General features: G+C 36.5%; 2 protein-coding genes across 4 annotated transcripts; both read left to right on the top strand.

The window, feature by feature from the left end:
• The first annotated feature begins 218 nt into the window (after nt 1-218).
• Nucleotides 219-5,692, top strand: LOC132052962 (UDP-xylose transporter 3-like). 3 transcript variants are annotated; one of them, XM_059444720.1, is made up of 9 exons: nt 219-360; nt 659-702; nt 795-945; nt 2,057-2,241; nt 2,889-2,956; nt 3,886-4,018; nt 4,239-4,400; nt 4,492-4,764; nt 5,324-5,692. In XM_059444720.1, the coding sequence occupies exons 3-9, from the start codon at nt 825-827 to the stop codon at nt 5,438-5,440; spliced, it is 1,059 nt and encodes a 352-aa protein (XP_059300703.1). In that variant the 5' UTR covers nt 219-360; nt 659-702; nt 795-824; the 3' UTR covers nt 5,441-5,692. The 3 variants fall into 3 exon arrangements, with proteins under 3 accessions (XP_059300703.1, XP_059300704.1, XP_059300702.1); XM_059444721.1 differs by lacking the exon at nt 219-360 and having other exon boundaries at nt 473-702; nt 5,324-5,485; nt 5,591-5,692; XM_059444719.1 differs by lacking the exon at nt 219-360 and having other exon boundaries at nt 474-702.
• A 1,603-nt stretch (nt 5,693-7,295) lies between these two features.
• Nucleotides 7,296-10,933, top strand: LOC132052961 (uncharacterized). The gene is made up of 8 exons (XM_059444717.1): nt 7,296-7,555; nt 8,250-8,366; nt 8,456-8,649; nt 8,726-8,831; nt 8,952-9,099; nt 9,408-9,535; nt 10,040-10,206; nt 10,416-10,933. The coding sequence occupies exons 1-8, from the start codon at nt 7,495-7,497 to the stop codon at nt 10,707-10,709; spliced, it is 1,215 nt and encodes a 404-aa protein (XP_059300700.1). The 5' UTR covers nt 7,296-7,494; the 3' UTR covers nt 10,710-10,933.
• Nucleotides 10,934-11,783: the final 850 nt, after the last annotated feature.

The raw sequence follows: 11,783 nt of genomic DNA, 5'->3' as shown, positions 1-11,783 counted from the left end.
CTACAAACTTTTTTTTCCCGACAATTTTCTATTTGTTTTTTCAAATGTTGTCCATAATAAAAAGAAGAAAAGAAAAGAAGGAACAATAAATCAAGTAAAAAGGGCCCATCGATTTCCTCAAATATTTCATAAATATACCCCTCCCTCGCTCACATTCACATGATCCGCAGGCGAAAAGCTAGCCGGAATTCAGTTTAAAAAGTCAATTAAAATTAAATAATTAAACTACAATTAACTATAAATGTTAGTGGTTCAATTTTCTCCACTCACCTTCTTCTTCTAATAATAATGCTTTAACTTGTATCAAACAAACACTTTGCCCATCACTTCCTCCATTTCCCGTGATCCCAAGCTTTCCAGGTTCTCCTTTTCCTCCATTTTTTTCCGTATAAACATATCAATATTTAAAAAAAAAAAAAAAAATCAAATTTTCATCTAAGGTAGCAGATCTGTAATTTTTGCAATTTGCATTTCCGTGCAGAGGAAAATCCAAAATTTGATACACTTCTTAATATATTAAGATATTCAAATTTTTTAATAAATTTGTTCTGAATAAATTTTTACATGTGTATGCTGCATTTTTCTTCAATTTTTATACATGTTTGGATCCGTAAATATCTCGTTTCATTTTTAACATAATTGAACGTTTGTTTTTCAGCTGAGCTGGTTTTGTATGATTAATGGACGTACGATTGCGATAAGGTAAGAATTTGGTTGTTAAATTGCAAAATGTTTTGCATTTTGGTTTATATAATATAAGAGGTGGAAATATATATATATATATTGATGTGCAGATTTTTGTGATAATTGGAGAAGGAGTGAAAATGGCTGAAAGTCAGAAGTTTCAGCTAGGGACTATTGGAGCACTGAGTTTGTCGGTGGTGTCTTCTGTGTCCATTGTGATTTGCAACAAGGCGCTTATTAGCACATTAGGTTTTACATTTGGTGAGTTTAATTGTTTTTCTGTAATGCTAGTAATGGCTGTTTCTTTTCTTTTTTGTCTTCTTGTTCATAAGTGTAATGTAGTATCTTACAAGTGAATTGCTTCTGTCGTACAAAATACAACAACATACACAGTGCAACCCCACGACGTGGGCGTCTGGGGAGGGTACGGATGTACGTATACCTTATCCCTACCTTTGTAGGGTAGAGAGGTTGTTTCCGATAGACCCTCAGCTCAAAAGAAGTGTAATCAAAGCAGGGTAGAAAGTAAAATAACGACAGGAAAAAGCAAGATAAACAAAACAAATGAAGTAATAGATAGTAATAAAAGAAGAGTACGATACAATTCTGTCGTAGAAAATGATTTGTGAAATTAGGTACCTGCGTTACAGTTAATAATTGATTTACCTTAAAAGATAAATTAACTAGTACGTCTAAATTGAGCGGAATCGACATAGAGGATTTCATACAGACAACAACAACAACTATTTGGGTTGAGGCGTAGTTGATTGATTCATTGTGCAGGAAAGTTTTGTAAGATCGTTTCATTTCTTTTATTGGGATGAATGTGTCGACCCCAGCTAGCTTGGGGCTGAAGTGCAGTAGTAGTAGTAATAGGTTGTTGTTTGGATGAATGCGATTCAGTAAACCTCAATATTCTCCCTTAAAAAATGCTGCCGACAGTGTGTAATTAGTAGGGAGCAGAACAAGCTCAAATAGTTGGTTTAGTTGTTATCCACTTGTTTCCTCTATTCCTTTAATGCAAAACAGCTTAACTTTGACAGTAAATGAATTTGGCTTGTGTCATACGAGCAGTAGTAGGAGAGAACACAAATTCACATGTACTGGAAAGAAAAAAAAAAAAAAAGGAGAACACAAAATCAAGTGCAAGTGTTTGCAATGGAAATGAAAGATACTTCTAGATATTGTTCATACAGGTCTATAATATATTAGGTTGTTTGATAAGGAATTAAGGGAGTTGGGAAAAGACTGGATCAGGGGATTGTTGATTAGTTGGCACTAATATTTTGGTTCTTGCAAAACCTAATAAAAAGAAATTCTCGAGTTTTTATATCATTCGGCTTTGAGTTCTAACTTCTTATATTTCTCTCAGCTACGACTTTGACAAGCTGGCATCTTTTAGTTACATTTTGTGGTCTCCATGTGGCAAGATGGATGAGATTTTTTGAGCACAAACCTTTTGATCCAAAATCTCTTATTGGCTTTGGAATACTGAATGGGTCCTCTATTGGACTTCTTAATCTAAGTCTGGGGTTCAATTCTGTTGGTTTTTATCAGGTTCATTCTTTTTCCTTTCTGCTGTTAATGACTCTCCGGTTTTATTTTATTACATTTTTTATCTGTGGTCTTGGCTGCCTTTACTAGTGGTTCGGTTAAGATCTTTTCTTCCACTCTCTTCTCTTTATTCTCATTCCTCGTCCCCTTTTTTCTGTACCTATTTTCAAGCAATAACAATGTATCCACTGGGATAGCTTTGCCACCTAAGTCAGTTTTCTGGTGAAGTGAATAAGTTGTTTAGAATAGTTAATTTTTATAAGATCTACAACTTGAAATAGCAACTTGTTCCACTGTAACCGTAATTTATTCACATCACTATGTGCTACCAAAATCTTATTCTGAAATGCTTAATGATCATCTTGAATTTAATAATCAACACAGCTAGCTGAATTGTAAGGTTTTTTTCTATTTTAATTTCTTGGAAAGGGGCAGCAAGCTACTTCCCTTTTGTGGTTCTTTCTTGCTTTTGTTGTTAGAAACCAATTTACTTGATGTGATGAGATCTTCTTTTTCCCTATTGCTCTCAAACATTCATCATAACTCAATTCTAAGTTGTCTCCACAAAGCAAGCCTTTAGCTTCTGATTAATTTTAGAAACTTAAATGCAGTTATTCTTTCTGATTTTCTTCACTGCTTTTTCAATTTAGATGACAAAATTAGCAATCATCCCCTGTACAGTTCTTTTGGAGACTCTTTTCTTCAGGAAAAGATTCAGGTAAAAGTACTCAACGTTGACTTGCTCAAATTGACTTTACTATTTCCACAAAAAGTTCTAGATAGAGGATCATGTAACATTACCTTCACATGTATTTTTATTTCTCTTTTGGAAATTTTTTCTCTTCGAGGCATATAAAACATAGGAATCTGTTCTCATTTTATTAAGCTAAGCTTGACCATTACATTGAAGAAGCTTTTTCACCAACATGTGTTTTGTTCGAACCAACGAACCAGAAGTAATTTCTTGGAATAATTAAGTGTCTGAACACTATATCTTGTCCTTATCTGGCAAGTTGGATGATAAGAGAGATATAGATTCACATATATAACCATTTCTAACCTTAATTTTAGGATCAACCACCGTCTATAGTTAAAGGTTGAGTCAAAAACTACGGGCAAAGAAAGGTATTTAAGACAATTATCTCTAGTGCGAGCTTGTCGCACAGGGCTTGCTAGTGTGGGTTATTTCTTCTGTGTGGTTTGCTGGCTATTACACAGGAGCGGGGTTTCTACCTGTGCGGCACCCGAAGGGTAGCGGCTGCGGGTTCCCTTGTCATAAAAATAAGTAAATTAATATACAATGGTAAGCAGTGTAGAGGAAAATACTCTGGTACCTTGGTTCGAGCATTCCAACCTTGCATTTCTATTTTGTTTCTGTTAATCATGATGATGTTCCTTTTTTCCCTGTGAAATTGGAAATTAGGTGCACAATGCAGGCCGAAAGCAATTGAAATTTTAGCTAGCTTCCATCAGATGAATGCTGGAAAAGCATTTAATCATCTTGGCTAGTTGATTTTTCTTTTTACTTTAACATTATGGCTAAATGTATTCTGCTTTCATTTGCTCTTCTCAGGCATTTATGAAATGAATCTTTTAATTGTACATATTTAGTAACGACTTGATTTCTTTCTCAACTATGATTTGCAGTAGGAATATCCAGCTTACACTTACTGTTCTTCTCTTTGGGGTTGGAATTGCAACAGTAACTGATTTGCAGCTCAATTTACTGGGTTCTGTTTTATCGCTGTTTGCAATTGTCACCACTTGTATTGCGCAGATTGTATCCTTTGCTGAATGGTCAATCAATTTTTTCAGTTCTTTGCTTCACTGGCTTTGCTCACTTTACAGATCCCTATTTAGCAACCTTGTTCTTGGCAAAATAAGACTTAAATTTTTTACGAAAGTTGTTTTATATGTATTAGCAAATGCTGTTGGATCTATAGCTCACAGCTATCACATTATATGTTCTCTTGCTTGGATATCTTAACCCGTCTTCTTAGATGACAAATACCATCCAGAAGAAGTTCAAGGTTTCTTCAACCCAGCTCCTGTATCAGTCTTGTCCTTATCAATCAATCACTTTGTTTATAGTAGGACCATTTTTAGATGGGCTTTTGACAAATCGGAATGTATTTGCTTTCAACTACACACCAAATGTGCTGGTAAGTTAGAAAATTATTTTTAATTGTAAGTTATTTTTAATTGTAAGTTAGATACTAGCACTATTTGTTAATTTCAACGCGTTGATGGCAGGCCTTTATTGTTCTATCCTGCCTTATATCCGTCTCCGTGAACTTCAGTACTTTTTTGGTAATTGGCAAGACTTCTCCAGTCACCTATCAGGTCCTTGGGCATTTAAAAACATGTCTTGTTTTGGCCTTTGGGTATGTTCTTCTTCATGATCCCTTCAGCTGGCGAAACATTCTGGGTATCGTCATTGCTATGCTTGGGATGATACTCTATTCATATTGTTGCACCATTGAGAGCCAGCAGAAGTCTATCGAGGCTGCATCCCTTCTGTCTCAGGTATCACACATTTGTTTTATTGTTGTTCGACATTGTGCTAGTGTCTTGCAGGAACTTAGACAAAAAGGTACTCCAATTTATCATACTATGGACCAACTTGTGCCATCTTGATTTGCAAGTTGACTGGTAATGAGGTCCAATATGCCCAATACTACCTCCTTTCATTTCATCTCATTACACTAGTACTGAATTTGCAATATGATTTCCTTCTGGGAGGGGGCAGATCTTGAAGAAGCTATAATTAAATCCTTGTGCTCCCTTTGCTACCTCCTTTTGTTTCCCCTCATTACACTACTACTAGAACAGAAATCAAATTCAATATGATTTGCTTGCAAAACTGTTTAATTAGTTAGTGGTGTGGGCCATGGAAGGGGCATATCTAGAAGAAAGGTAAAATCTAAAACCTTATGCTCCCTTCGTTTTAAACCACTACTCTTCTAGTGCTAATACCGAATGTCATAGTCCCACAAGCTGATGGGAACTTGTGTTTTATTATCAATTTTCCTTTATGTATTTAGACCGTAGGTGTACTAATTCTGTGTTGTTTCTGTGCTTGAAGGTAAAGGAAAGTGAAACAGATCCTCTAATAAATGTTGAAAAAGGCGCTGGCAATTTAGCTGATAGTGTTGTTGCTAAGGCCCCTAGCTGGAATTCTAGCAAGGATCAGCACGTATAAAATTTCTAATGGTTGTCTATTGGCTAGCGGTTGAGCAGAGTACAGGTAGAAGTTTTCAGCGATGAAGATGTCGCTGCAAAGTTTTCCATACGTGACAGAATGAGTTGCAACTTACAACATTTGATAAGAATATAGCTTTCTATTTTGCAGTTGGTAGATTTGAAGGATAAGGATAGCTGCCGTAACGTAGCATTTTTGTTATTGAACCTTGTATGAGTTAGACATGCATATACTATACATCTTTTCCTAGTCGAGTCTTGTGTTCCCTAGAAACTCTCAGATTATTTCTCTGTCGGATTAGTTTGTTCATATGAAGCCAATGAAGATGACTCTTTTTCATTTTAAATAATTGTTTTTGGTAAATTTAACTCACCTTCCCCCCTCCCACCACCAACCCCCCCACCCCCCCCCCCTCTTTTTGAGGGGTTTACGTAGTAATTTTCAAAACTCATTTGAACGAATCTAATTTTATCCCTCTATTCTGAATTAAATTGAAGGAATAAGAGTGGTAAAGAGGGAAAAACGAAAGAAAGAAACAGTATTTTTAGAGAAGGGGAAGGAGTTTGTCAATTTGGTCTCTTCGAATTTGCAGAACTTGTCATTTACAATTAAGACTTAAAAATTGCGGTTGTCATAACAACAACAACATAACCGGTGTAATCTCATAATTGGGGTATGAGGACGGAAGGATGTATGCAGACCTTACCTCTACTTTTATGGGGTAGAGAGGCCGTTTCTAATAGACTCTTGGCTAAAAAAAAACGTAGTCAATACAAGATTGCCAGAGAAATAAGACAATAAATATCAAGATGCAAAATAAATAGAACAACACATAGTAATATACACAAGATAATGATCTACGCGATACTAAAATAACACTACTTAGAAAAGGAGAAGAGAAGATGGAAAGGCTAGCCCCCACCTCTCTCACACACATCGCGACAAAACTCAACTACCTACTAATCTTCTGTCCTAATCCTCGACCTCCAAAGCTTCCTATCTAAGGTGATGTCCTCAGCCAGCTAAAGTTGTGCCTTGTCCTATCTAATCACCTCCCCAGTTCTTCTTCGGCCTACCTCTACCTCTCCGAACTCCTGCGACCGCCAATCTCTTACTCCTCCTAACTGGTGCATCCTTACATCTCCTCTTCACACGCTCGAACCATCTCAGTCTCGCTTCCCTCATTTTGTCCGTCACGGAGGCCACTCCGACCTTGTCTCATATGTCTTCGTTCTTAATCATATCTCTCCTAGTATGACCACACATCTATTTGAGCATCTGCATCTCCGCTATCTTCATCTTTTGAACGTGAACGTTCTTGACTGGCTAGCATTCTGTCTCATACAACAATGCTGATCTAACCACCACTCTGTAGAACTTACCTTTCAACCTAGGCGACTCTTTCTAATCACAAAGTAGAGGCAAGCCTTCATTTCATCCACCCTGCTCTAATACGACGTGCGACATCGTCGTCAATTTCCCCATTCCTTTATATTATGACCCAAAATACTTGAAACTTCCCCTTTTAGGTATAGCTTGTGCCTCGATCTTCACTTCCACATTTGTCTCTCATGTCACATCGCTAAACTTGCACTCTATGTACTTCGTCTTAGTCCTGCCCGAAACCTTTCGATTCTAAGGTGGTTCTCCAAACTTCCAGCCTAGCGTTAACTCCACTACACGTCCCATCAATCAAAACTGTATCGTCTGCAAGTAGCACATCCTCCTGAATATAAAACTCTAAAATTTATAATTTTAGATATGTCACAAGTAATATTCATATGTGATTATATATCTTTCTAATTCGTCTTTCTTTAAAAATTCAAATATTTGTTATTTCCTTAAATAGATTAAAAAAGAAAGTTGGTACTATAATATTAACCTCCACAACGCCGGCGAAGTAAGGCAAACGGATGACTTTCACAAACACTTTTCTCTTCTGTAAAACAAGGCGAAAAATTGCCATTTCCGTTTGGGCCCTGATTAATCTATTTATCCCATATATTTTCTGGTCCGTTCTTTTTTACATCTCCGCATTTTTCTGATAAACAACAATGGAGAAGAAAGGAAGCTCGAAGATGAATGTCGCGATAATCCATCCCGATCTCGGAATCGGTAATTATGATCTATACATTACATTTCTTGATAGATCTGTTTATCATTGCAATTTATTGGTTGGAGATCATGAATTTCGAAAACCCTCCACCTTTTCTCCTTGGGTATTTTTTTTCACCACATGAAATGATAATTCTTGCGAAAGAGGAGTTACAGCGAATTGTGTTGATGTCGTCAATCTGTGGTTGGTGATAAATGATGTCCAGAACTATAGCCGGCTATAAGTATATAATTAGGAGACTTGCAGTAGGTTGACAGTACAGATAGTCATAATATATGGTGAATTGGTAGTAATTATCATCCTTGTGCAATTATTATCTGTGTGCAAATTGTTTCTGTCAGATGCTTGTGAACATAATTCTGAGATAATACTCTACGCAATGCGCATAAGTGGCGGAGCCATTTTCTCTAAAGGGATTCAAAATAAACATACGAAGAAACCAATGGGATTCAACACCTACTATATATACGTAAAACATAATTTTGACCTTGTATATACAGTGTTTCCCAGACCCCACTTGTGGGATTACACTTGCTATGTTGTTCTTGTTATATACAGTGTTTGGGGGTTTGTATGAACCCTTCTGGTACCCTAGCTCCGCCCGCGAATTCGCAGATCTATGGGTTAATGGAAACACATTTTATCATCTGTGTAGTTTTTCTACCCCTCTGTCTAACATAATATGCTGTTTAGGTGGAGCTGAAAGGCTAATTGTTGATGCTGCTATGGAACTTTCTTCTTTGGGGCACAAAGTTCATATTTTTACTGCACACCATGATAAAAATCGATGTTTTGAGGAGACTCTGTCTGGTCAGAAATCTTACTTTCTACACTCCATTCATATGCCAAAGAAACATTCATTGTGCCTTTACTTAACTATATGTAAATACACTTTACAGGTGTCTTTGATATTACAGTATATGGTGCTTTCCTTCCCCGCCATATCTTCTATCGGCTCCATGCAGTATGTGCATACTTGCGGTGCATGTTTGTTGCTCTCTGCTTGTTGTTTATGTGGCCTTCATATGATGTAATACTAGCAGATCAGGTCTCTGTCGTCATTCCACTATTGAAATTAAAGAAGTCTGCAAAGGTATTTGGATTTGCTCTGATAAAATCAAGTGCTAAGATATGATCATAGAGATATATGAAGTTTATACCTCATGCAGGTTGTATTCTATTGCCATTTTCCAGATCTCTTGCTGGCGCAACATACAACTATGCTTAGGAGGCTATACCGGAAACCTATTGACTTCATAGAAGAAATAACAACAGGTCTTTCTTGACATCTGACTTCTATCGTCGGTGTTTGTTTCTTTTTTATAGACGTTTTACTTGTATTTTCTTATCTGTTCAAACATCCGCTTCTTCTTTGATTGCTTGGTCAAACTATAGGAATGGCAGATTTGATCCTGGTTAACAGCAGGTTTACTGCATCTACCTTTGCATTAACCTTCAAGAACCTAGATGCACGTGGGATTAAACCAGCTGTTTTGTACCCAGCGGTCAATGTGGATCAGTTTGAGAAACCTAATGCTACCAAGTAAGTGACACCTTTCCATCTCGTGGCACCTTCTAATAACACAATAGAATTCAATATTGTTTTCTTTAATCTTCAAATGCATTTTCCTCGGAGTTCCTGCCCTTCCATGTGCTTGTGCCTCTTAAAAAATGAGGGGCGGGGGGTTGGGGGAGGGGGGGGGGGTGTTGGTGTGTGGTTACTCTATAGAGCTCAAAGAAACACAACTAATACATCAGATGTTAGTACAATTTCAGTTATTCATTTGTCCCTTGGGGGACATCCGAGGAAATTGGAACGATGCAGAGATAACTTCAGTTCATTTTTGTTAGGCTGAATTTTCTATCCATCAATCGATTTGAGAGAAAAAAGAACATAGAATTGGCAATATCTGCCTTTGCCATGCTTCACGCCGATCATCAAGGAGTTAACACGAATGATGTTTCCTTGACTGTTGCAGGCAAGTTATTCAATTTTTAAGTTCATGTATGCTGCATTATCCACCAACATTTTCTTGTGTTCTGTTTTGCTTCTGTCATCTCTTTTATTTGCTGTTGGTATTTATCTTGTCTATTTGTAGTGCAAAGAAGTCTGATATTCTGTTAGAGGTATGCTGAGTTCATGGAGAGCCAATAAGATATTATCAATTTGTCTATGTATATAACCTGTCTGATCTCAGGTATGACAAGGATATTTAGTGCACTGAAACTATACAAATAACATCTTAATCAGATGTTACTAGTTGTTGATGAAGTTAGATAGAGGACCTTTTTTGATGACGAGCCTTTTTTTTTTTTTTTTTTTTTTTTTTTTAATGTGTGGTTATCACCTTAAATAGATGGATTTGAAGTATGCTTCAGTAAACTAAGTGCAAGATGCCTGTTGTCTACCATCAGTGGCTTAATATATGCTCAAAAGAAATCTTCTAGCAAGTTAATGGAATTCTTCCTCCTTTTTGTTTCAGGAGGCTTTGATAATCGCCTTAGAGAGAATGTCGAGTATCTGGAAGAACTGAAAAAGTTGGCAGAAAGGGAAGGTGTTTCTCAGCGGGTCAAATTCATCACATCTTGCTCTACTGCTGAGAGAAATGCACTCCTTGCCCGATGCCTATGCATTCTTTATACACCAAAGGTATGTCTGATTCTGATATCTCTTCAATGAGGAAAATAAACATTTTTCTTGACAGTGATTTGTAGAAGGAATCTTTCTCTTTCCTTAGAGTATGATGGCCTTTTATCTTCATAGTTGCTCGATGTTAGAAGGAGCATCTTCGTCTTTTCTCATTTTTATTTAACCTTGAAGTAGGATGACGTTTTCTTTCCTTTTTTTTTTTTTTTTAGGATGAGCATTTTGGCATTGTTCCTTTGGAAGCAATGGCAGCCTATAAACCTGTTATTGCCTGCAATAGTGGTGGTCCGGTGGAGACAGTAAAGCATGGGGTGACGGGCTACCTCTGTGACCCTAGCCCACGGGAGTTTGCTTCGGCAATGTCTAATTTTATTCAGGATCCTCTCATGGCTGAAAAAATGGGACGAGATGCTCGTCAACACGTTGCTGAGTCATTCTCTACCAAGATTTTTGGCCAGCATCTGAATAGATATCTGGTTGATGTTGCACGAGGTAAGAAGGAATAGTGTATCCTTTCAGACTGCTACCTTAAAAGCAGTGGACCTATTAGGAAGTTGTAGTTAGATTAACTCCTCAGGGTGATTGCACTGCACTGATAGCGATACAGAATTAACTCCCAAAAAGTTGTGAAGACTGTCCTTTTCTTTTCTTTTAATGCTTATAAAAAGGTTTAGGTTACTTGTTATTGAACATAAAAGGAATAGAAAATATTCTTATTTTTCTGTTCTTCTATTCATTTTCTCTCCAACTTGTTTGGGACTGAGGCATAGCTGCTGTTGTTGCTTCTATTCGTTTTCTGATTGCTTGTTGTTTCAATATTGTATCCAAGCACCCAGCAAGCTCAGTGCAATCCAAGATGAGCTTTACTCGACAATTGTCTTGTATTTGTCTAATCAATTAAAAAGAATTAAAGGAGGTTCGAATTTAATATTAACTTGTAAAGCCATTCTAATGGAAAATTTCACCATATGACATGGGCATAAATCTTGTCACAAGTTGAAGATGATCAATTTTAATGTGTATTTTTTCTATTGACCGGAATATCAAATTTAGTGTTCAAACATTCAAACTTGCTTACTAAAATGAGTCTCCAGTGACAAAATAAATTATGGAAAGGGAATGGGAATGGGAATATTGCTTCTTCTTTCTTTGCGACTTAATTTTTTTCTTTAACGCGGCCTGATAATTTTTTCATCCTTAATGATACAATATGATAAGTATGTTTTTCGTATTTTACCAAATACTACAATTAAACTTTGATTTCAAGTAAGTTGAAATCTGTTATATAAGTCTACAGATTAGAGATTTAATACAACAACAACAATTATTATGTCTCAATTTTAAACAAGTTGTATGAGCTATGTGAATTCACTTTTCTTCATTTAAGCTCATTTTTTGAAGAGAAAAAAAATTAAAACTTATTTCATACCATCAGTGAAAAAGTGATAGAGGATCCATAAATGACCAAACAAGTCCAGTAGCTGACACAAGATTGCAAGTGATTCTCGTCCAATTAGTTGAGTGTTAATTAATTGAGACGTGTAAAAGAGACATAAAGGGTAGTTTAAATGAATATTCTT

The sequence above is a fragment of the Lycium ferocissimum genome, chromosome 4, assembly GCF_029784015.1.
Source record: "Lycium ferocissimum isolate CSIRO_LF1 chromosome 4, AGI_CSIRO_Lferr_CH_V1, whole genome shotgun sequence".
Lineage (NCBI taxonomy): Eukaryota > Viridiplantae > Streptophyta > Magnoliopsida > Solanales > Solanaceae > Lycium > Lycium ferocissimum.
The sequence above is the reverse complement of the archived record's forward strand: the minus strand, read 5'-3'. Positions and strand labels throughout refer to the sequence as shown.